Source organism: Fukomys damarensis, unplaced genomic scaffold, assembly GCF_012274545.1.
Source record: "Fukomys damarensis isolate Sample0158 unplaced genomic scaffold, DMR_v1.0_HiC HiC_scaffold_6, whole genome shotgun sequence".
Lineage (NCBI taxonomy): Eukaryota > Metazoa > Chordata > Mammalia > Rodentia > Bathyergidae > Fukomys > Fukomys damarensis.
This window is the reverse complement of record NW_022900918.1, coordinates 41,491,499-41,515,894: the sequence shown is the minus strand read 5'-3', so window position 1 is coordinate 41,515,894 and position 24,396 is coordinate 41,491,499. Positions and strand designations below refer to the sequence as shown.

The window sequence follows — 24,396 nt, the reverse complement described above, 5'->3', positions numbered from 1 at the left end:
ATCTCCTAACTCTGCCTTGCACTGTGTGTACACCAGGGAGTGTAGAAATGAGTGTCAGTGAGTACCAAGGAGAGACGCCAGGGCGCTGGTGCATCAATAGTTATATTTTTCCAAGTAAACTCTCGGCACACTAAATTGGAAGTCAAAGCAGTGACCAAAAAGCTATTTTACTTCATATGTGTTTTCGTAGTAAATTCTGCCTGGCTCAGCCCTCCTAAACATTTTCCTCAACTTCCCTCAGAAAAGCTGAGGGAGTCCTCTGCAACTGGGCCGTGACTTGGCGCCTCAACACTGGCAGGACTTCGGGAGCCTCTCCTGTGGTGGAGGAGGACTCTGTCGAGAGGCGTCCACACCCCAGGATGTGAGCCGACCACAGCCTTGCAGTGTGGGTGGCCACGGCATGGATGCCGGTGGAATCCTGGGGAAACCACGGAGCCGCTCTCTCTCCTGAGGTTGACCTCGAGTCTCTTTGTGGGCCGAAAGTGCAGCTGTGCTGGAGCTGGCTCTTTGGAAGTGGCACTTATGGTTTCCAGAACTGCATTTTAGGTTCTGCAGCCACAAGCCGCGACTCATGGAGGGCTGGCCCTGCCCCACCCACACCTGCAGGTGTCTTGGGATGGTGTCATGTGGCCGTCATCCACGTGACCGCTGGCCACTTGTCCCAGGCGGAAGGGGCTGGCCACACCCTCTGCAGGTGCCCTCGTTCCGCAGGGTGTATCGCACGCTCTCTATTTACATTGTGTGTGAGTTTTCAAATGTGGTTTTAAAGATAGGAATCAGATAACGTTATCCTGGGAATGTTCATCTCAGGGTGATCCCTCTGGGGCTGGGAGCCGCACCACACCGTAGATCCTGCCGTGCAGAAAGAGCGGAAACCCTGCCACTTCTTTTTGTAAAGTGACTTTACGAGGGAACCTGGTGTTTGACCTTGAGTAAAGTTCTGGAAATCACACTCCAGCTTCATCCTGGCCGTCTGGGATTAGACTAAACATGCACTTTTTTTTTTCTGAAACACATCCCATGTTGGGCAGGAGGAGGAACAGCTTGGATGCCATTGTCAAAGGGTGCTTTATCGTGTCTCTGGGCACTGGAAGAAGCGGGAAGCCAACCAGCCGCACACACCGTGAGGCGCGGTGAGATCTGTTCCCACCGGAAGCAGCAGCCTCGGCTGTGCCCTGGAGGTAGTGCACGGCACCCCTTCCTGGATCGGGCTGCTGTGCCCTGTGCAGACCCTGCCGTGTCACAAGGCCACGGTGCCACCTCTTGTGGGCCTTCCTCTGGACTCGCCAGGCCCTCTCTCCTCTCTGCTTTCTCTTCCCCTTATTTGGTTCACACTGCTCCTTCCTGCTGGGACGTCCTCTCTGCTGTCCTGGCTCTGCCGTCCCCGCCTGTGAAAGCCAGGCTTCCAGCGACTGCTCCCTCTGGGGGGCAGGGACCTGGGCCAGCTGGGCCTGGCAGGGGTTGCCGCGAGCAGATGTTCTCTGAAGAACGGACCCGGCCAGACCCACAGTCCCAGGTGCCCAGCACAGTACAGGGCCCCCAGCGCTGCCCTTGTGGAGATTTCCTGGGGAGGGGTTGACAGGATTGGCTGAGTGGAGTTTTGGGGGAGTCCCCTGGGCCTACAGCAGCTCTTGCATAAGAATTTACATTTTTTCCCTTGCATCAATGAGAGTATTCATGAGCTAAGTAAGGCCTGGTAGATAAGGAGAATTTGTGATAGACAGTTTGGCAAAGAGAGTAAGAAGCGCCACACGAGCCCTTCTAATTGACAGTGGGTTCAGCAACTGTGAAAATGGAAATCTGTTACCCATTGTTCAGAGATAGGCTATTTTGCCTTCCTGGTGTTTTAACCTTTTCCCTGCCTTCTTCCTCAGGGGCGGGGTGGGGTGACTTAGGTGTTGGTTTTAAGTATTTAATTGTCTCAGGCAAGGCAGTGGCCAGCCTGTGACCACGGCTTCGGCTTCGAGAAGCTCTGTTTTGGAGCCACGCGCCCGTCATTCCTGGAATAGTTCCCCGATCACGTCAAGCGGCACATTTCCTTTTTCAGTGTGACCAGCGGTGCGGCTCCCAGAGCCTCGGCTGGTGGAACGAAGGAGGGCACAGGGAAGCGCGGGCTCTGCTCTTGGTGCCCAGCGTGAAGGGCCCGCCTGCCTGGGTGCCGCCTGCCCGGCACTTCCGAGAGCAGCGGGCCTGCAGAGTGGGCAGCCGAGCCCGAGTGGACACTGCCGTGTGGCGTTAGGCGGCCGTGGGCTCGGAATGTTTCACTTAGTGGAGTAATGCGCAGGGCGTGTTCTGGGTCACGGAGGAGGGGCCGGGCCTGTGTCAAGCGCCTGTCCGACTGGGCGACTGGGCAGCGTCCTGCAGAGGCGAGGCAGACAGGACGGTGGGCGGGTTCAGGGAGGGGTGGGGCGGGGCAGGGTCTCCTCCTGCACACTTGAGTGGTGGCACTTGAGTGATGTGGCTGCTGGGGCAGTGGGGCAGAGATGCGGGAGTGGAGCGAGGGAACTCGGCAGAGGGGCTGAGGGGCTGCCCCAGGGGCCGGGCTCCTCCCTGGACCAGCAGGCAGGGCACCTTGAGGACGTCCTGCCGGGGAGCCCGGCCCTCACCTCTGACGCAGTGCCCACCTTGTCTCTCTGCAGCGCCTGGAGTAGGGGGAAAGAGCTGCTCCCCTTCTCTGAGCTGGGTTGGGTAGCCCTGGCTCTTCCTGGAAGGAGAGCTGGATGCTTCTGTGCATGGCTCTGTTGATGAGGTTTCGAGGGCTGAGTGGGTGGAGTGGGGTGGTTCTGTGGGTGCAGCTGGCAGGAGTGGAACAGGGGACCTGGAGCCGGCCTGTGGGGTGCAGTCTCAAGTCTGCCTTCTGCCCAGGGCCACCCTGCCCGGTGGGCCCACTGTGGTGACTCACGGTCACGGGAGCCTGGCCCCAGGCGGTGCATTTCCACCCCCGGGTCCCCACGGACTCACACGGAGCCCACCAGCCGTCATGTGGCCAGTAGTTCTTGCCACATCTGTCCGCAGCTGGACGGGGACCAGTGACCTGGGTGAAATGCTGGGCCTCTTCCTCGTCCCGGAGAAGGGACACTTGATGTCCTCCCCTGTCAGCGGGGGAAAGGCAAGAAGAGGGAGCCAACAAGTCGTGGGCGGGAAGAGCGAGCCCAGAACCAGTCACATGTTGAGCAAAGGAGAAGCCAGTGTCCTCCTCCGGGTGACTGCGTCGGTGGAGCCCCGCGGCCCGCAGACCCGATGCGAATGGGAAACAGAGGGAGCGTGGGTTTCGCATGGGCAGGCCGGGTCCCACCGCAGTGGAGCGACTGCGCATGGGAATTGTAGTCATTTCTCCCATCTTTCACGATCGTTTCTTTTCCAAGAATGCATCAACACACTAGTTGTTTTCAAATTGAAGTAGAAATGTTTCGTAAGTCTGAAAAGTGGTAAGGATTGTTCTTTCTGTCTCCCGTGGTTGAGTGGGACAGAAATATTTGACTGGATTCTTCTATTGGTTACATTACTGGTAGAGAATTCTGTCCTCATCTTGGGACTGCGCTGATCTTGACCGATCAAAACCGAGTGCTAAGGATGGGATATAGTAATAACAATGCAGGTGGAAAGGCAGGGCCTGTGAGCTCTTGGAAACTGAGGGAGAAGAGATTTCCTCACCCGTAAGTCTACCAGATGTATTTGTAAAAGTTCAAAGATGCTGTGCAAATGTAAGCTTTTACGAAATTATTATCTGTGTTGCATCATTTGGCCTGTGTTGTGCTCTCTGCTTTATTTTCCATTATTTCTTAGATCTACGGATGGTTTTTCTTGGGGATGAATTTCACAGAAGCTTCCGGTTTCCCTTTGCTGCCTGCCAGTGCCACAGCAGCTCAGCCTCGGTCTGCCCACGCTGTTGGTCCTGCCCAGGTGGCCCTCCCCACAGCTTCCTCAGTTGCGTAGCTATCGAAATACCCCTGAGGAAGTGCTGGGACCAGAGCCCCATCAGGCCAGCAGCATCCCCAAAACTGTTTCGACACTGTGTACAGCACAGGGAGTGTGGAGAGGAATTTGAAAGATAAGCTGTTTCCACTTGGCAGGGCTCCGATGTCCCTATTTGGTGGGGTGTGAGGCGCACAGGAGTCGGAGAGGCCCGTCTTCCACTGGACGCAGGGGACGCCCCGGCAGATGGAGGACGTGGCCCCGTCCCCTCGGCCCGGATTGTGTGGCGAGGAGGTGCCGGGCCTCACCGACACAGTAGCGGCTCCCTGGTCTTGCGGGCCCGCTCCGGAGTAGAGAGGGCTTCTGGAGCTCCTTGGGCCATGGCTGTCCGGAAATGGGTTCATTCCCTGTCCAGCCATTGACCCCGGCCCTCCCCGTCCTGCTGTGGCCCAAGGCCTGTGTATTTTAAAGTCGCGGTGCATTTTTAGAACTTCACTTACTTTATAACATGAAGGTGGGTGGTTCTGATGTCTCAGTGGGAGTGGGAGGCAAGTTGTAGTAATATTGATATCAGCTTTTCCAGAAAGGTCTGCAGAGACTTGGAGGGGAGGGAGACCCAGTGTGGGGCCACTCCGTGCAACCTCTGCTCTCCTTTCATGTTGTCCTTTTGTTTTTGTTTAAAGTTGGTCTCTGCTAGTGAAGGTTGCCATGTGTGTGCGCGTGTGTGCGTGTGTCTGACGGTGCACGGGGAAACGGTTCGCTTTGCGTTTTCCTTATCCAGTTTCCTCCAATTCCAATCCTACCTTCCATTTGGGGACAACCCTTCACGGGCTCTTAAGAGTTTCGGGCTGTGTTCTTTACTGGAAGACTTTGAGAGTGGCCTTGCTGTCCCCGACACTGTCTCTGCCGAGAGCCTCCTGGGGTCTCTGCTGTCCTGTCGGGTGGGTCCCCCTAACCCGTGGCGTGATGGCTGGCTTCTGTGAGTGACACCAAGAGCCACTCTTGCCTGCCCTGTGAGCTCTCACGGCTGCACTCCTTGGCCTCCAAGAGGGCTTCCAGCCTGCTGCCTTCTGCCCAGCCTGGCCACCGGGGTTAAGTGTCTCTCGTGGGAAGAAAGCATGGGACAGAGCTAATCTGCTTGACCCTGGATGCTGTGAGGGAGGGACAGGGAAGGGGAGGGGGGAGCGCTTTCCAGCATGCACCAGTGCTCCGGCTGGCTGGGGTCCCTGAGCTGTGGAGGAAGCCTGGGAGAGAGGAGGTGCAGCCCAAGCCTGCACATCGCGCGCCCCACAAACCACTTCTTTAGGTTTTGCTGACTTGCCGAGGGGCCACGTGAAATGTGGCTGCTCAGGGTATCATGTGATTTGGGACAGCACAGATGCTGCCAGGCCAGGTCACCGGACCTGTGGGCCTCGGAGGGCCGTGCCCCTCCACCGGCGGGGCGACAGCACGCAGAGCACACTGGGCTCTGTTTAGCAAGACATTTCAGTCAGCCCTGGTTAAAGAGTGACCCCAGTGGGCATGGTCTGTCCTCCTCAACAGTGTGTCCACCAAAGTCATGCCCAAAGTGCCAGCTGACAGCCGCTGTGACGTGGAAGCAAGAGAGCAGGGCGGGGAAGCTTCAGAAGAGGTTTCCCTCAGCCAAGCAGGCTGCATCTTCGGGACTCTGCTTGTTATTCTAAAAATCAGTGGTTGTTTTTAGTAAAACCACTTGTATAAGATGCCAGGCCACCCAGAATGTGACACAGAAAATATGGTCTTAAAAACATCTTTTTTTTCCTCTCAAAAGCTGATCATAATTTAGATAATTTATTAGAATTATCAAATCTCTGAAATTGCCTCCAAGGGCCACAGTTGGTAATAAAATTTCTTACATGAATAAAGAAGATAAAAATGTCCTCTGTGTAAATACCTCCGGTCTAGTGTTAAAACATTTCTGTGTGATACACAGTACAGGCTGGCAGAGGGAGGCCAGCAGCTGGCTCCGGGCTTTTATTTCCGAGCTCACATTTTCCAGTTTTATTATTATTATTATTAATTATTATTATTATCATTATTATTATCATCATCATTATCATCATCGCATCATTTTATGGTGCTGGGGACTGAACCCAGGGCCTTCACATTAAGCTACACTCCTGACCTTTTAAACAAGCTCTAAATTTTGAGACAGGGTCTCACTATATTGCTAAATTGCCCAGGCTTGGCTCAAATTTGAGATCCTCCTGCCTCAGCCTCTCAGAGCGCTGGGATTACAGGTGTGCACCACTACGCCTGGCTTTTCCCAAGTTTCTTGAGACCCACACAGTGGTCTGGGGCAGACTGTCAATGTCCACCCACTCATGCTAGTGTTTCTGTCCCAGAAGCTCTAGGAAAGCCCCAACTTGGTTTCTGCCCTCAGGACCTGTGCCTCCTTCAGGTGCCTGGACCCATGTGCCCGCTGACAGCTTGCCGGAACAGCCCAGGAAATTCCTGTTAGAACTCCTGGAAACTGAATCTCGATGAGCTTCTGAGATTTTCTCAGAATTTCAGGAGAGAAAAAACCCCCGAGTACCCACTTCATTTCGGCTTCTCCCTCTTGATTGCCATTCTGGGGGCGCGGGTGCCTGGGCAGCCGGGCTGTGTCCCTCCTGGCACGTTTTCCCTGTACACGGAGAGTTGTGGTCAACGGATGCCCCTCCTGTGGGTGCCAGCATCTAAGCAGCTGCACATCAGGGAGGTCTGAGGCGGTAGAATGGGCCAGACACACCGACTCTGTCTCTCCGCCCTGGTGCAGTTTCCACGCATGCAGGCAGCTGGACTCCAGCTCAGGCAGGCCTGGGTCACCAGGGAGAAGTGGAGGTGCCCGAGTGCCATGCACAAGTCACAGGGACCCAGGCCGCCCGAGGGGCAGCGGAGTGGGGCGGGTCTGGGGACCCCTGTGCATATTGGACGCGCCTTTGGGAGAACTGGGCCGTCTCTTTGGAGGACCCTGAGAGGTCACCAGCCCCATGTGGGATGCACACCGTGCCCACGCAGTGACTCTATCGACGACGTCCAGAGGTTCTGGGCGGGGAGGCCTAATGCAGTTGCCTAGATGGTGAGTCAGAGAAAGGAACAAATCCTGACCCGTGCAGCTGGCTTGGACCCTTGTCAACTGTCCCCATTTCCAAAATGTAAAAACAAGATCAGCTCCCTGTCTCCGAGGCACTTGTACAGATGTGACCTCAGGAATAAGCTTCTCCAGATGTGATGTGGGCAGAACATCTCTGTGGGGTGGAGCCCGGCTTGTGCACGCTGTTAAAAAGATAGATCGAGCGCCACGCTATTAATAGCAGGGTTCCACGTCCAGGACACTTGTTGCCCGACGCAGAGTGTGGGGGAACCTTTATTTCAGCCATGAGGTGGTGTCGCTAATAGACCTTGTTGACTGCATTGTTCCTGTCGTACCGGCTGACATGTTCTCGCCACCCCCTCTGGACTGCGATGCTCTGAAACTTGGAGTTTTGAAGGAGATGAACAGCAGGTGCATGAAGGCAGCCTCCCTTATTGTCATCTGCTGCGTCCGCTGCTTTAGCGGTTGGGGCAGAGTCGGGTCAGTTTCCCTAGAATTCCTTGGGTCCTGCGGACGCTGGCCATCTGCACACGCTGCTGAGCTTGTCAGGGAGGTGGCGGGGCTGCGTGCGGCCCCGGGAGGGGCGTTTGAGTGCCTGGTACTTGTCCTCTCCAGTGGATACCACACCTTGCATTTTTATTTAGGATAGAAACGAATTGCAAGAACAGTTTGCTGAGTGTTCTGTAAATGAACAGTGGAGCTTTCACTAGATTAGAAAATCACATCTGTAAGATTTGGGCTTAAGGTCGCTTGTTCACTTGCTCTCTGCACAGTGTGTTTCTCGTGTCTGGATGCCCAGGAGCCAAGGGCCGGGCACACAGTCCCCTCCGGAAGCCCTCTGTGTCCTGTGGCCCACACCCTGATGGTGGGACCTCAAGGTCCTGGTCCTGGTGACAGGCGGCACCTGCCTCATCAGGCCACTCGGCCTGCTATCAGTGAGACTTGGAAGTGTCCCCTGCTTAACTTCTGTCTTCTTTCCTTCTAGGGTGGGTGTGATGGAGCCGGTGGTTGTGGAAAATGTGACTGCCACGGAGTGAAGGGACAAAAGGTAAGAATCCTCCTTTCAGGATGGCCATTCCTGTGTCCACGATTACAGCGGCTGCTCCTCCTGCATCCACAGTTATAGCGGCCACTCCTGCGTCCGTGGTTACAGTGACCTCTCTGGAGGTGGTAATGCTAAGTGACAACAAACATCGAGAAAGGGGTTTGGATTATTAGCACTTTTTGGCTCTAGAGTAACAATCCAGGAAAATCTTTTGATTCAGTCATTCTGGGATTGATAGATAAGAACTAAATTTGGCATTTTTAATTTTTAATTTTTTTGGTGGGGGGGTACCGGCGATTGAACTCGGGTCCTTGCTCTTGCAAGGCAGGCCACTGAACTGCTAAGCTAAATCCCTGGCCCTAGCATTTTTAAAATAAAAAGTTTCTGTTAAACATAAGGTCTTTCTATTCAAATTAGTATTTTAAAACAACTTTTCATTAATCACATACTTGCTAGATTTATTTATACAAATGACATTTGTTGCTTCCTAACTGTAAAATTATATATATTTGCTTGTCAGCAGACTCCCCACTTCTCATTCCAGAAACAGGACTGTGGATAAAGATCATTTTCTCTGCAAGGCAGGTTTCAGTGGCTGGAGACAGGCGCCTCTACCCACGGGCCGAGCAGGGACCCAGCGCTCCCTGGATTACTATGGAAACCCAGGGTGGCAGGAAGGATGGGGCTGTTGCCCCTGCCTGGGAGGCCTCTCCCTCCGTCTCTCCCTCCTCCTCCTCTTCCTTTTTGCAGTACTGAGGATCTAACCCAGGGCCTTTGTGCTGAGCTCGAGCCCCAGCTTCATCCATTTACTCACTTGCTTACTGATTTTATTAGCCTGTGTGCACAGTCCCTGTGTGGAGCTGGTGCGTGTACAGGACTCACCCCGAGTCCTGTTTCAGTCCCCTTCCTCCCTGCCCCTATCTTTTGGTCCCCTTCCCTTTTGGGAAAGAGCTCCCTCCCTACTTCCTATGACCCATCTTTTAGTTTGCTCTTTATCCGTAATCTGGGCTTCAGGGTCTAAGTTACTGAGTTGCCCAGGCTGGGTCCACTCAGCTTGTGACCCTCTTGCCTCGGCCTCGCGGAGTGCTGGGGTTACCCGTGCTGGGCTGGGAGCTTTCTTTAGCTGCCCTTCGTCTTCATATTCTGCTCGTTCCCTGCCCGGGTTCCCTCAGGCTGGTTTCAGTGTCATTGTCAAGAGTGATTCTGAAGTAGAAGTGAGTCTCTCTCACTTAAAGCCTTAAAACCGCAGCGCACAGGCGTCAGTGAGTGGGAGGCTGGGCCCCGTCTGGCCCCGTCAGGCCCCGTCTCTCTTATGGTTTCCCCTGTAGCTGGTAAAGCCCCAGGGTTTCAAGGGGCTGGGAGAGTCTGTGTCTCAGTGCTGGGGAGCAGGGTCCCCCACGGTCCTGCAAGGACCTGGGAAGAGCCCCTTTAGCCTTAAAAAAAAAACCTATATATATGTACTGGGCTGAACCCGGGGCCTTTGCACTAAGCTACAGACCCAGCCTCTTCCTCCTGTGTTTTAAAATTGAGATAGGATCCTGCTAACTTCCCCGGGCTAGGCTCAGATTTATAGTCCTTCCTGCCCCACTGTCCCAGAGTGCTGGGAATTGCAGCTGTGGCCACCAGCTCTGGCCTTGTGGGTGTTTGGTAGCCCAGTTCACTTAGCTTTCTCCCAAAAGTCCACCCATACAGCAAAGCGTAACGAGTCAGGCTTCTCCATCCTGCTGTCTTCCGTGAGGACCTGTGCAGCGGCCGGGCTCCGCGCTCCAGGGGCCCCACCAGTGCTCCCTGGCATTGGAGTGGGCTTGATGCATTCATTCACAGCTCTGCGGGGTGCAGCTGTGGTGATGGGGTCCTGAGCTCCTCTGCCCTACTCTCCACGCTGGGAGGCTGGGTGCGGTGCCATGAGGGCACAGCGGAAGCTGGCTCTACGTTGCCCTGTCCTGCGGGGCCAGCCTGAGCTAGGCATTGACAACCGCAGTGGCTTCTGGGACTGGGGCAGGCATGGGACTGCGCTGTCCCCCTCAGGGTTCCCACGGGGACACAGGCCACGGGGGCAGGGTCTTCTCGGCTCGACCTGCTCCTCAGGTCTTCTCCATCATCCACTTCCGAACTTATTTTTTCCATAAGGAATAGAAAAGCTAGATAACAGGAAGCGGGAGATGGATCTTTTGCAAAATGAAAGAGGCCCACAAAGAGGAAAGGGCGCAGGGAGGGGAGGGGAGGTGGATTTGAGATGCGCCGGGCACACGCCCGAGTCCTTACAGCATGTGTCATGGTTACGCGCTGCAGGCGGCCCCGTAGAGAGCATTTACAGCACTGGTCAGCTGTTCTGATCTGTTGGTGAAAGACTTCAGTTGCCAGTGCACTAGGAGGCCTCTCGGAGTCCGCGCAGCAAACCCGTCTGGTGTCACCATTCTAACCGGAGTGGGCCCCGCGTCTCCTCCTGAGCACTGGCAGCTCCCGGCCTCAGTGCGGAGAGGAGGCTCCCCCATGGACAGGGGACATTTCAAACACCCGCTCTCTGCCCAGGGAGCCCTGCTAAAATAACCACCCCCGTGGGGGGTGAAGTGCTTCTCTGCTGCTCCCCATGTGTGGCCCATGCCATGCTCCTTAGTCCTCATCTGGCTCAGCCAGGGAAGGGTCCAGGCCCTGAGAGGACAGCTAGGTCTCCCACCTTCTACACTTTCTCAGTGCCTTCAAGCCCTAGAAATGTTGACCAAGCTTACCGTGCCAGGTTGAGAGTCCTGGGAAGCCAGTTTCAATCACGGGTCTCCCCGAGCTGCTCAAGGTCCCTCAGGTCTCCTGGCCAGGCCACTGCTGTTAAAGATGTGACCTCACCGAGTTAGGTACCCAAGTAGGACCCAGTGCCATGGCCCAAGAAATGTGGAGGCCGATTTTTCCAAGACACTACCTTTTGTCTCCCTATGAGGAGCACTTTGGCAGTGTGATTTACGAGCCACCTGTGCCTCCGTGGACACTGGAGTCTCTCCAGGTGAAATTGCCACATCTCTTCTGGCTCAGTCCCGCTCTTAAGAGCTAGGCACCGCGGACAGAACATTCTACAGTCTGGAGATGTTACAGATTTCAGTGCAACAGCGCTTTGCTGACCGCCCGATCTGTTTGTTATTAGGTAATGGATACAGCTCCCAGCACTGTTCTGCATTCAGCAGTCCAAGCAGCAGGCTTCTCTGGGGTTCAGGGTCTTGCAGGATTGTTTGTTTTGCCACTGGCCCTCAAGGCTGCTGTGTCTTCAGATGTTTTCTCTTAGGTAATTACCAGGGCCTTGCACACAATGGGGCTGCGTTGCTTGGAGATGCTGTGTGGGAAAGTGGGAAAGCCATCTACTTAACTGACTAGGGCGGGGAGGAACAAGCACAGCTTCGGCTTGATAACCCCATTTTCTCAACTGTGGCTGAGGGCAGGAGGAGCGAGTTCTGGGAGCTAGGGGTGTGCTTAGAAGCACACTATTTCTATTTGGGATCATTTAGCCACAGGAGCCACGTCTTCGTGCTAAAGTACCACCATGCTCTGACGCAGCGGAGTCCGGAACAGGAAGCTCACACCAAGGGTGGGCACAGCTCCATGTGGACCATAAGTTGACAGTTGAGTGGCTGGATTCTAGGAAGAGCATGTGATCCACTGTTCTAGGAGGAAGGGTCCCCTCCCGGGGGCCAGAGCCATGGCTGAGCAGCACACTGGGTCCCCAAACCTCAGACATGGGTGAGGCGAACGTGTCACCAGGGGCACGGGGTGCAGGTGGTTCCTCTGCATTCATCCGAAGAAGAAACAGCCGCGCCAGCGGTGAATGCCGTGACGGAAAGGAGTGAGGCTTTGAACACAGTGCTTCTGGAAAGGGCTCTGGGAGCAGAGTCCCAGCAGCCTGGGTGGACTGCATCACCCCACGGCCCCCCAGACTCTCACCGCCGACCTGGGGTCGAGGCCACACTTCCTGTTACTCTGCCAACCGTTGGTGAGCATCTGCCGGCCCTGCACTGGGCCCACACAGGATGTTGGCATCACACGGAGCAGCCCCACCTGCCATCAGAGCTGAGCACAGCCTGTGTCTGATGGGAACAGGTCAGCCAGGGCGGACTGGAATCTGGAGTTTATGGTGTCAGGGCTGTGTGTGCCCTAGATGCCGCCTCTTGCCCTTCAGAGGCAGGCTCGTGGCTGGACCAGACTCAGGCACCCCTGGGTGTCCCTGCTGCCTGCCAACCCTCTGCATGTCACTCTAGCGATGCCCTTACAGGGCGGCTACTTGGGCCCGGCCTGGTGCCCAGCGCTCCCTCCCTGGCTGTGCGCGTGCTGTGCTGTCACCTGCTGTCACAGCACTGACCCTGCCCCCACCTGCACAGTGAGCTGGCTGATTTTGGCTGTGGGCACCCTTTGTCGGGTCTCACAGCATCACTGGCCCTCTCATTCAATGGCAGGAGCTCCCTCTGCCTTTGGGACACGTCAGTGAGATCGCTCAAGGGCTCCCAGGTGCTGGAGGGTGTGCCGACCCGCACCAGGTGGTCCCGGTAGGACCCGTGGTCCCAGCACCTGCTTGCAGTCACGGGGCCCCATCTGGCTCAGGGACTTCACTGCTCTGGCTGAAAACCACCAACCTCATTACCATGGCACAGGTGTCCTCGGTTTACCCAGGGAGCAGCAGATTGGGGTGTTCTGCCCTCCGAATTGGACTTGTAGCCATAAACATCAATAACAACGGTAACTGTGTATTAAGTGCTATGTGCTGAGTGGCACTGTAGTGGATTTGAATTAGCAATTTCAAAATCTAGCATATTTTTAAAAATTCCACTTAAAGTGTGAAATTTTTAAAATCAAAATTCACTACAAAGCACTACTTGGAGAAGACGCTCAGAGGCTTCTTTGGAAGGGTGAGCTTGTTTAGCGGTTACCCTGAAGCACATTTGAAATTGCTCTTGGTGTCTCCCAGGCTCTGTGTTTGCGAGGGGTGCAACACGGCTAGGAGGGGTAGTGTCCACCTAGCCTGCCCTCGGTGTGGCCCCAGGGCCTTCGTGGCGTCCAGCAATGCCTGATGGGATCGAGAGAGGAGGCCGGGACAGAGCTGAGGTGATGTGGACCCTGACGATGGCTCCTGACCCCGAAGCTCTGGCACCTTCTGAGCTGCTGGGCCGGTGTCCTGCACATGCCTGCCCTTTTCCTCCTCTCCCCCGCCCTCCTCCTTCTCCTTCCCCTTCCCATTTGAAAATTTTCTTCCTAATTGAATTCTTTGTCAACTTTAACAAATTATACCAAAAGAGGGCCGGCCTGCTGATGAGGGTTCCGACTCGGTGTGAGCCCCGCTGCCGAGGAGAGAGTTCCAGGGCTCAGGGCCCGCCGTGCCAGTGTGCAAGAGCCCTGCTCTGGAGGTGTGATGTGTCCCAGATGTGCGCGAGCTCATGATGTTTGGGCGGCGGGGTGTTTGGGGGTCGTGTACTGTGAGGGAGAATTTCTTGCTGGCCCAGCTCTGGGTAGGGTCATGGGTACAAAGACCCACAAACCTCCTCCGTGACCACGAGGCTCACAGACGCACAGGGAGCCCAGAGACCAGGCCTGTGCACCGCTGGTCCTCCGCAGGATGAGGGAAGGGGGCTGAGACCAAGCCGCGTCCTTAGGGGCGTTTGTAGCCCTTGGACGCTCTGGCTGGCGTGAACCTGAGCTGGGCTTGTGTGGGAGGTCTGTCTGGAGTGGTTGCCCACTGTGGTCAGCTTTGTGATTTTATCGTCTGCTTCTGGGACCACCACCCCTTCAAACAGGAAGGGCCCTGGGTTTCCAAACCCTCCGCGTATTCCTCTCGCGGGCTGCCCCTCCGGACATGCGTGTACCTTCCAGCGTTGTCCAGGTCCTCTCCTCCAGTCACTGTCCCTCGCCCTGGCTCTCCTTCCTGGGGCCGGCGTGAAGCCGCGGTGTTTCTGGGCTGCTGGGGTTCCAGCCCCATCCTGTGTGCAGCCCGGGCGTACACGGGTTAGTACCGTCGTTTCCTTTCCTGTGTTTGTCTGCTGTCTTGTCATGCCGAGATTCTTTCCAGATGTCCCCTATTTCCTATTTTCACATATTGCACATGAATCATCTTCTGGCACAGTAATCGTGAGAATCAGTGTGGGTTCCCACATTCACCTACTTTTGCCTGTTTTTGATAGTTCTTTGAAAACAAAGGATCCGAAAAAACTAAAGCCTGAATCCAGGGCAAACCCAGCAGTAAACACTGCAGGGCAGCCAGTGCAGTAGACTTGTGCAGAGCGGGGCCGTCTGGCATCACCCCAGGCTCCCCAGGAATCAGGGCCCAGCCCTGCCATGAGCAGCCCTGTCCTAAGTCCAGCCTGAGCCCTGCTGGTGCCTTTGCTGGGTGCCCTGAGCCCTGCTGGGCTCCTGGGGTCGTCACCCGCAGCTGCTTGGGGGCCTCTCATCCAGCGCAGCCTGCAGCCAGCAAGCTGATTCTGTTCCTGAGCTCGGGAGGGGTGGACACAAGCGCCTCACGTGGCATGGACACCCTGTCACTAGCGCCGGGCACTGGCCGTCCTCACACTATTTATGGAAGGCACGGTTTTTGGTAAATGGGATCCTATTCCCGGCTGGCAGGAAAACAGCTTTCTCTTAAAAGGAACAAACTGAGACTGCATGTTTTAATTCAAGATCAAAGACTCCACATAAAACAAACCCTGACAAATAAAAACCGTGTGACTAGGTTTGCTCCTGGGATGTTTCTGGGAGGCTGCAAGGTAGCAGCGCCTGTGGGGGCGCTGTACCCTGGGGACATAACCAGGCAGGTCCCTGAGGCAGGGTCACAGGCCTTCGGACAGAGGGGCCAGTCCGAGCCAGTGAGGGAGCCGGATGCCCTGGGATGCCCATTATACCATCAGTGGTCAGCTCTGGGCCTGTCCACCCGGGAAGCTGCATGAAGGCCCAGGATCTGTAGCCCTCACCCTCTCCTCAGAGCCCCAGACTGGGGTGGGGGGTGCTTGGGGAGGAGTTGGGGTGGCTGGGGTTCACCCAGCAGCCCCCAGGGGCCCAGCCTTCGTGGTGGCCAGCAGGCAGGTGGCAGAGGAAGCCCCAGCAGAGGCTGCAGAGCAGCTGCAGCACCCGCTAAGGCCTCTAGGAGGGGGGCCTGCCCAGCCCACTGGGGTCCCGGGGTGAGGTCCTAGCCCGGTCTCCATTGGGGATCACGGGTGCTGGCCAGAGGTGGGGAGAACGTGTCCAATCAGGACGCTGTTCAGGGCCTTGGCCGAGAGGGCTGTTCGTGCCTAGGCCACTCCCGATGTGAGGGGTGACCGGGGCCACCACGTGAGGTCTGGCAGCTGACTTTGGGGTGCTCCCGATGGGTATAACTTCTCCTTCGGAGTAAGCTCTGGTCTTCCAGTTCCAAGTTGGAGGCCACTAACAGGAAAGCCCTGGGCTTCTGGGACCCTTCTCAAGCGGAGAGTGGCTCCCCAAGTCTGGGAAGCTCTGCAGCATCGGCTGGCGCCAGCCTCCGGGGCAGAGCACTGTTTGACCTAAGGGACCTGGATAACTGGCTGGAGTTGACTCCAGTTAGTGGGGTGGAGGCTGGGTGCTGAGTACTGGTCTTGGGTGTTGCTGCTGGGTGCTGGTGCTGGGTCCTGGGTGCTGCTGCTAGGTGCTGAGTACTGTTGCTGGAGGAGCACTGAGGCTAGGAAGCAGCCCACCCTGGCCACCGCCAAGGCCACAGGTGTGGACCCTGCAGGGCTGCTTGCAGCACAGGGCCCCGGGGAGGGTCCTGCATTTGCTCCCTGCAGGGCACCGCAAACCATCCTTGGATGGTGACTGTGGTGAGCACATTTCCTGCGTTTTTGTTGTGTGTGTGGGTTTGCTTTTTCCTGATAGTGAGGATTGAACCCTGGGCTGTTGCGCTGAATGACACTCTCAGCCTAGCTTATCTTCGATTTTGTTCTGAGACAGAAGCTCAGTTGCTAAGTTGCTCAGGGGGGTTTGAACTTGGCATCCTCCTGCCTCAGCCTTCCAGAGTGTTGAGATGGTACTTTGTGCCATCATGCTTGGTGACACTTGACACATTTTCTAAGGAAAGGAGATCAGAAACTTTTTAAAATTGCCCAATGGCTGCCCCCTGGGGTCTGAACCTGAGAGGTCGCTGGCACGCTTTGTATTACTGAGCATAATTATTACTGTTGGGGCATTTCTTCTGCATTTTTCATTTGAAAACTCCCTGAGCAAGATCGTGGCATTTCCTGACTTTTATGTGTCCTGGTTTTGTTCCAAGGCCCTGTCACACCCACGGCATTTTCCAGCTCAAGTTAACGACATCCTCAGCCTCCGGGCTGCTGGATCCCGGGCACCAGGCGTGCTCCTAACTTCCTGGCTGCACAGACCCGGCACTTCCCATTCTGGGGAGCTGGTCCGGGCCGGGAAGATAAGGCGAAGTCTTGGGGGTGGGGGACGCATCACCCTTGTCCGGACTTGGGAGGAAGTGACCATGGCCTCCGCGGCCTCAGTCCGCCCCCTCGTCCCGCTCAGAGCTCAGGGTGGCCTGCTGGTGCATCTCCTGGGACAAGGCAGTAAGGCCGTGGTGCTGGGGAGGAAAAAGGCAGCCTGGGGCCTCGAGCACATTGAGCTCTTCCTGTGCAGAGTCCCAAGTCCAGTGGAAACCTGAACAGCAGCCGTGGTGCTGTGCACAGTGACGGGCTGAGCTCCCGCTGGTGTCCGCGCTCAGTGCTCCGCAGCCTTGCTCTAGAATACACAGACCGGGCTGCTGTCCCATGCAGCCCCCGCATGGAGCAGGCTCTGTGCAGCTCTGGGTGCTGGTCCCTGTCCAGGGCACAGGAAGGCCCAGGGAGCTGTGTGGCAGCCACAGTCCTGGTCAATTCATTTTCTGAGTTGTGCTAAAGGAAAGCAGCTGGAAGATTGTCCCCGTTTATTTCAGGGGTGGTTTTACTACAGTGGGCTTTGTTCATCTGTGTGCATATTAGATAAAGTCCCCTGCTGGGCCCAGTATAAATTGCACTGGCCAGATTCAGCCACTATTTGCTGCAGTGCACAACATACACAACCATCCAGGGCCAGAGTAAGCCTCTCAGCTGGCTGGGTAGCACCTTTTATGCGTATGCTGGGTTTCTGCTTTCAAAGATCATTTAAAACCTCCTGAATGAGCAGCAGAATGTGACATTAGTAGGCAGAAGCATGCGTGACTGGCCTCCGGAGCCCATGGTGGCCAGGAAGTTGGGAGGAGTGGTCCTGTCAGTCACTTTGTTTCATTGTTGACGAGGCCCAGGGAGGGGTTCAGGTGTGCAGTTCACAGATCCTGAAGTAGAAGGGCAGCCTCTGGGTGTCTGGGCAGTGGCGGGCCGGTTCACTGTCCTGTTTATATCCGCTTCAGGCCCGTCTGCAGGATTTAGTTTTTTTCCACTCTGTGCCATTGAAGTCTCTCCTGCAGAGTCCATCTCTGAGTCCTCATGGAACTGACATCATCCGCGGTGCCGGCGCTGTGAGCTCCAGGCCCCAGTACCTGATGTGGGCATACCCCAGAGAGCACTGAGAATCCAGGCTGAGCTGGAGGGTTTGCGCTGGGGAGAGCAAAGCGAGCAGTCCCCACGCGCCCCCTGGTGGCCGGAAGTCGGAGCGCAGGCGGCCTCGTCCCCCAACCTGGGGTGGCCTCGCTCCTCTGGGTCCCCAGGGAAGGGCCCCCGCAGGCCCTGGAGTGCCCAGCGCCCATCGCAGAGGGGATAGTGGGGTAAGGGCTGGACCCACACAGCGGTTTCCGTGACAGCCAGCCAAGGGCTAAACTGACGGACCTGCAGGTAGGGCACTGGGGGCCTGGGTGCCCCGCTGTCCTGGGTTCCCAGCCCGACCAGACTGTCGTTCCCCAATCTCCATGCGCACCTCGAGCACAGGTCCGGAATTCAAGCGGGGCAGGATGATGGGGTCTCTCCCCTCCCAGCTCCTGTGCGAAGGTAGGGGGTCAGAGGGACCGGCACACTGTTCACAAGGAGGCGGGGCTTTGGCTCTTTTCTCGCATGGGAGATGGTTTTCCAGAGCTAGCTGGTGAATGTGATTTAGCTCATGTTTTCCTCCCAAGCTGATGTGCACATACGGGTTCCCTGGACTGTCCCGGGGTCCCTCTGGGCGGTTCTCAGGGCGCTGAGCAGGCCTTCTGAAGCTGCCCTGTGGGCTGTAGCGGGGAAAGGAGCTCCAGGCACAGCTTCCTAGCGGTGCTGACACAGACGGCTGAGATGGACACCGTGATCAGAGATGGACACCGTGGTCCGAGATGGGTGCCGTGGGCCCCGAGATGGACACTGTGGGCCAAGATGGACGCTGTGGGCTGAGATGGGCACTGTGGGCCCCGAGATGGATGCCATGAGCTCTGAGATGGATGTCAGGAGCCCTGAGTGGACACCAAGGGCTGAGATGGGCTCTCTGGGTCCCAGGAGCCCAGGTCCGCCAGGCCTCCCTGTGGGTGGAGCAGCCGGAGCCCAGCAGCGTCTGCTCTGGACCGGCTTTGGGAGATACTTTGGCGTCCTGGGCTGGTGTGGGCCGTATCGTGGGGACCCTTCCACGCAGCAGTCCCAGGGCTGGGCATGCAGCCTTCCTCTGCCGCTCTGCCTCAGGTGCCTGCCACCATGCTGGCCTGGAGAGCCTGACCTGGATCCACAACCCCGTGTGTCCTGGAAGCCTGGGTCATCTGAACCGGCAGGCTCAGGGGCTTCTGGTGGCTGGAGAGGGGACGGAAGTGGCTGCTGAGCCTTTCCCACACTGCTGTCCCGGGGGGAGCCACCAGGCCGAGGTTCCTGACCCTGGCACTCTCAGGCCGCCTGTCTGACTGAGGGAAGAGGGGGTGTGGGGAGAGGCATGCCTGAGGGCGTCTGGCTCTGTAGGAAAAGCAGAGCCAGGGACCAGGAATGATACAGAAGCAGGAACGGAAGGGCTTTCAAATCCTTAGGGGACAAGGGACACTGTCAGTGGCCCCAGATGGGCCCCCCGCAGGAAAGCGGGCCGCTTTCCTCCTGCCCCTCACATCCTCTCCCGGTGTGGAGCTCCCAGGGCCTTGTCACCGAGCCCTACCTGAATCCCAGCCGGCCCAGTGTTCCCGGCAGAGCCGCATTCCGGAAATGGCCCACAGACGTCCCAGGCTGGTTGGGCCCAGGGACTGGGAATGTTTGGCTGAGGCCGCAGTGCCATTGCCTGTGACCCGTCACTCGGATCACATCCCGGCTCCAGCTGGAGAGCTGGTCCCTCAGGGATCTGCAGCCTGGCCGGAAACCGACACTCGAGGTCCCAGGGGGGAGGTGCAGCTGGTTCATCCAGGACGGGGGCTCTCCCTACTGGAGGGAGCGGGCAGGGACCAGGACAGCTGCTGGCTCCGCTCTGAATGCCTTTGGCCTGCGGAGCGTCAGGCGAGGCTGTGGTGAACGTGAGCTCACACTTGACGGTTCTAGTGAGTTCCCGCCAGCACAGTTGGGCATGCACCGCAGTCATCTGTGACAACCCACAGCCATGTGCCTGTCAGCGCCAAAAATCACACTGGCCGTTGGGACAGCTGCCGATGGCCTGTGCTGACCTGGCTTCCGGTAGCCGCTCGTTTCAGCTCTATTTGGGTCCACACAGAGCGGTAGATGTTGTTGGTGTGGAGGCTCCATGCGCCCTGGCCCACTGTGCTGTGTTGCATTTGTACCCGGGTGGGTGTCAAGGAGAACCGGCCTCCACAGGGTTTCCTGGTCCCAAACTGACGCTCTTACAAGTTGGAGAGCAAGGGGAATACTGGGTATTGCAGAGGAGCCTGCTGTCCCTACGCTTTATGGATTTCTCAAGATAGTATGATAAGCAGACAGCTTAGGCTGCCCCATGCGTGAGAATCTACTTCACGCCTAATTTGGAACGGCCAGCATTGTTTGCCATGCTGTGTCCGTTCAACTTTGCAGGCAGAGTCATTTTCTTCCTTCTCTTCAAGCTCTGGATGTTTGAGGATAGCAGGCATCACTTCTGCCGTTGGTATATAAAGCTTCTTTTCTTTTAGACGCAGGACCTTGCTCTGTAGCCCAGGCTGCCTCAGCCTCCCAAGTGCTGGGGTGTGGACATGTGCCTCCAAGCCCTGCTTCTTATAGATTTTTTTTTTTAAGATTTCATTGAACTTTCAAATTTTACATATACCTAAAATGGCTTTTGGGGATTAAAGATTTATGGATTTGGGGTTTTTATTGACCCGTGATACCAGGACACATTTATTAGGTACTGTAAGATAATTTTACATTACAGAAGGAGACGGCAAAAGTGACACACACAGACGCAGCAGAATGGAAGTAAAATAAAAAAGTTTACTCCATCGTTGGGGATCGACCACCGCGAGGTGCCCTGATCAACTCCCCCTTTGGGCTACAACTCTTACTTTTATAGTGTTTTACAGCTTTGATCTTACTCAGTTGGTTACACTGCATTTTCATAGACACCCAAAACAGGATAGCAAGGCAGTTGAATTTCAACCCGGATGCAGTTCTTTGTTAGGGAAGTTACCTTTTAGATTCATTCAGTTGCCTACTCTACTTAGGGGGAAGGGAGCTTGTTTGATTAACAAAGCTAACAATGGTTCTTTTCACTTACAAACTTTTTTAGGAGACTAGGTGTCTCTGATATTGGTTAATTCTGAACTAAGCAGTGTGAGGGGCAGAAGTTATCTTACATTGTGACATTTCCTAAATTTTCACTATTAAAGTTTTCCCTATCACATACCCTCGTCCAGCCTGTGACGTCTGACTCAGGATGATGGCGTCTCCGCCACCTCAGTCATAGGTAATTTTTGCCCTGAGAACCTATGCAACTTTGTCAAAGCATTTTGTGTACTGTTTTACAAGCTTTTCTCTGTTCTTTCTTTTTCCCCTCCTTTTATTTTTATTTCATTTTCTCCAGTGCAGGGGCTCCAGCCCACGCCCTCCCCTCCCCATGCCCACACGCGGCCCCAGCCGTGGCCTGCGTCCTGACCGTCCCTGCTGTGGTGTGTGGCGGTGGAGGCGTTCGTTTCCAGCCTGCATCCTTCGGTGGCCATGTCCTCCGGCCTGGCCTCCGCGTGTCGTGGGCGCTGATGCCCCAGGGTTCTCTTTTCTCCGTGCTGGTGTCGGGCAGCTTCGAGTGCCAGCGGCAGGGGTGGAGCCAGGCTCGGAGATGCCGGCCATGGCGTCCGCGGCAGCGCCGCTCTCTGCTCCTCTCCCTCCCCACGGGCACTACAGGAAGCTGGCGGATGTCTGTCCCTGTGCAGCACACAGCCCGTCCAGCCACGTGCCTCCCTGGCCCTCTGCTCTCCGTTCCCATCGGGAGGGGTGGTGTGAGATTACTCCTCCACCTCTCTGGACAAAAATCTGGGAACCTTAAGGATCCTGGAGGAGCCGGAGCTGTGTCCGGGGGACTCTTCCTCAACAGCTGCCGATTGGAGGCTCGTGGGGTGCCGTTGCCTGAGAGCTCAGTGACATGTGGGAAAGTGGGTCTTGGCTGTGAAAGCAGGTCTGAGAATTCAGAGTCCAGCGTCCGTCCCTGGGGGGAGGTCAGCGTGGTGACGTGGGATCGGCCGGTCAGCATGGATGCTGAGCGTCCTCATCTGTGAGGTGGACACAAGGCCACTGGCCCAGCTGTGTGACACCGCAGGGAACGGTGGCTCCGGTGACCTGTTAACCCATGGTGCGGCCACCTTTCTGTTTCTGCTCTGGGCAGACCGCGAGAGGATGGTGGAAATCAGTCTGTCCAGCCTCGCTACCCCTGTGCTGCTGCACTGGCAGGGTGAGAATTATAAACTCTTATCTTCTCGCCCTCGCACATGGCCAGAGTTAACCCAGCACCCAAGCCACTGCACCCCAGGCCCCGGAGCACCTGGGTCTCTCCCTTCCTGGTGACAGAGTACACGCTGGCTACCTGGGACATGCAGCGCAGGATTTGTTTTACGGGTTGGCTGGCTGTTCGCAGGTCGGTTCTCCTCGGAGGGAGATTTCCAGCTCCTGAACACCAGGTGCTGGGCTGGGGCCGTGTCCCGCATGCCCCTGAGTAGGCCGCGGGTCCCGCTGCCTCTGCCTTGTTAAGGACGAGCACATCGGAGCTGCCCTCCGGCCATGAGCAGGAATCAGTCTGGAAGTGTTCCTCCGTCCCAGTGCTCCTGAGGCTGCAGGGAGACGGAACCAGCTCTGTCGTTGGAGCTCTGGGTGGCGGGCTGTGGGGCCCCTTTCCTTCAGTCCGCCCATGCTTCCTGTGCCCTGGAGCCTGAAGTCCCTGACCCGGTGTGTGCTCCCATGGGTGGCCCGTGGGACAGGACCGGCCAGGGCGCTGGCAGAGGCAGCCCTGGAAATGCTGGCGGTTGTTTCTCATTGCTGATGTCTCTGCAGCCTCTTCAGTGGCTCCGCTAACTCGCGGTGTGGGGTGAAAGGTTTGTGCCGCGTGACTCAGGACTTTGAACTGATAAACTCGGAGAAGAGCTTGGGATGCAGAATGGCTGTGCACGAAATCACATGGAAGGGAGGTCCTGGGTCAGGGATCAAGGAAGAATTCTCCAGGCCCTTGGGGGCGTATTCAAAGTGGTGTTGACTGACCACCAGCAGGCCTCTGCCTCCCCTACCTCCCCGCCCCTCTTTCCGCCCTCTGACTGACACTGTGTCCTTCCTGCAGGGAGAGAGAGGCCTCCCAGGCCTGCAAGGTGTCATTGGGTTTCCAGGAATGCAAGGGCCCGAGGGGCCACATGGACCCCCAGGACTGAAGGTAAGCCTGGTGGCGCCATGGGTGGGGGCTCGGGGCCCTCTCGGGGTGACGAGCTGTCGTGTGGCACCTTGTTCTGTTGCAGGGCGACGCTGGAGAACCAGGGCTTCCTGGCACGAAAGGGACACGAGTGAGTAGGGGTGGCCTGTGCTCACCGTGTGGGATGAGAGCTTCGTGTCCCCGCCCTCGTACCCTCTTTGCTGCTTTGTCCTGGAAAATACAAAAAGAAAAATAATGACGACCTCTGGGAAATCATGCTGGGGAGAGAGGAATAGAGAGGACGCCCCGAATGGCATGGTGGCCGGTGCGGGTGGAGGGGAGACGTGGCTCGAGAGTGCCCGAGTTCCCGGGGGCACAGAGTGAGTCCTCATGCTAGGACAGTGTTTCCCCGGTGAACTTTGGCTTTATCCCTTGGACCCCTTAAGTGTGTGTCAGAGCTACGTGCATTTTAGATTATTTTTACACGAGACATCACAGAGGTTCTGGAAGGGAGGCCGGGGTGTCGTGCAAGTCCTTCCTGGGCCTTGACGCGGTCCGTGCCAGCTGGGCCTGCCCTCTGCTGCCCTCCCAGCACATGGGCTCCGGCTAAACTCCACGATTCCTTGTCGCGTGGGCGTGGGTGGGGCCTGAGGGTCCCTGAGCTCATCGCAGGGCTTTCTTCTCCATCCTCGCAGGGGCCGCCAGGAGCATCCGGTTACCCTGGGAACCCAGGACTTCCGGTACGTACTGAGCCGCACTTGGTCTCGCCATGAAGTGTTTTGCCATCCGGCGAGGTTCTCAACCTCGGTCCCTCTGCACTTGCATTTCAGGGCATCCCCGGCCAGGACGGCCCCCCGGGCCCCCCCGGAATCCCGGGATGCAACGGTACAAAGGTGAGTGTGGAGCCGGTCCTTCTCTGCCTCTGACCCAGCGAGAGACTGCTGTTTGCTGTAACTGCAAGGGTGCTGGTTTTAAAGCTCCCCACACATTTAGTGTGCAGGAGAGAAAATCCTGCCTTCCTCTTTTGTAGACTTCTACCCTAAAATCCCTTGAGCTGAATTCATTAGCCATAATCGGTTATCGAATCAAGTAAGCAGATGGCACTGCTGTCCCTGTACTCGGCTGGTCAGCGAGTCTCCTTGTCCGCTCGTGGGACCACACACGCGTTCTCTGAGGGGCGGACAGAGCTGGGGGGGTTAATGCTGTCACCGATGTGTGAGTGGCCTCCTGCTGTCCCTAGGGCGATAGAGGACCGGTCGGGCCGCCAGGCTTGCCAGGGTTCGCTGGAAATCCTGTGAGTATGCGCTTCTCGGAGCTTCGCAGCCTTTCCAGGCTCTCAGTTCCTCCTGTCGTTTGTCCTCTGTCTTAATGCCAGTGATACTTCAGGAGAAATAAAACTCACACCAAACTTTCTTCTCCAGGGACCCCCCGGACCCCCCGGAATGAAGGTAGGCTTCATTTCGTTCTGCTTTGCTGCTTCTCCTGGGAGTCAGATGAAAACAGGTGCCACAGACAGCGCCCGGAAATCCACTCCCTTCCCACCCTGTCTTGGAGTCTGTCGGTGTGAAGGCGTCCGAGTCACCGACCCCGGCGCCGTGCCTGAGACCTGCACGTGCTCTTCCTCTCCCCACCCCGCTCCGCCCCTCCTTCCTCCCCTCCC

General features: G+C 56.7%; 1 protein-coding gene across 1 annotated transcript in view; it reads left to right on the top strand.

Moving 5' to 3' along the window:
• Nucleotides 1-3,564: 3,564 nt before the first annotated feature.
• The window catches only part of Col4a1 (collagen type IV alpha 1 chain), a 61,736-nt gene continuing 40,904 nt past the window's right edge, over nt 3,565-24,396 (top strand). Inside the window, exons 1-8 of the mRNA XM_033760972.1 lie at nt 3,565-3,656; nt 7,995-8,057; nt 22,671-22,760; nt 22,843-22,887; nt 23,432-23,476; nt 23,567-23,629; nt 23,977-24,030; nt 24,158-24,184. Coding sequence (XP_033616863.1) covers nt 22,719-22,760; nt 22,843-22,887; nt 23,432-23,476; nt 23,567-23,629; nt 23,977-24,030; nt 24,158-24,184 — 276 coding nt within the window. The 5' untranslated portion in view covers nt 3,565-3,656; nt 7,995-8,057; nt 22,671-22,718. The remainder of the gene's footprint in view (nt 3,657-7,994; nt 8,058-22,670; nt 22,761-22,842; nt 22,888-23,431; nt 23,477-23,566; nt 23,630-23,976; nt 24,031-24,157; nt 24,185-24,396) is intronic.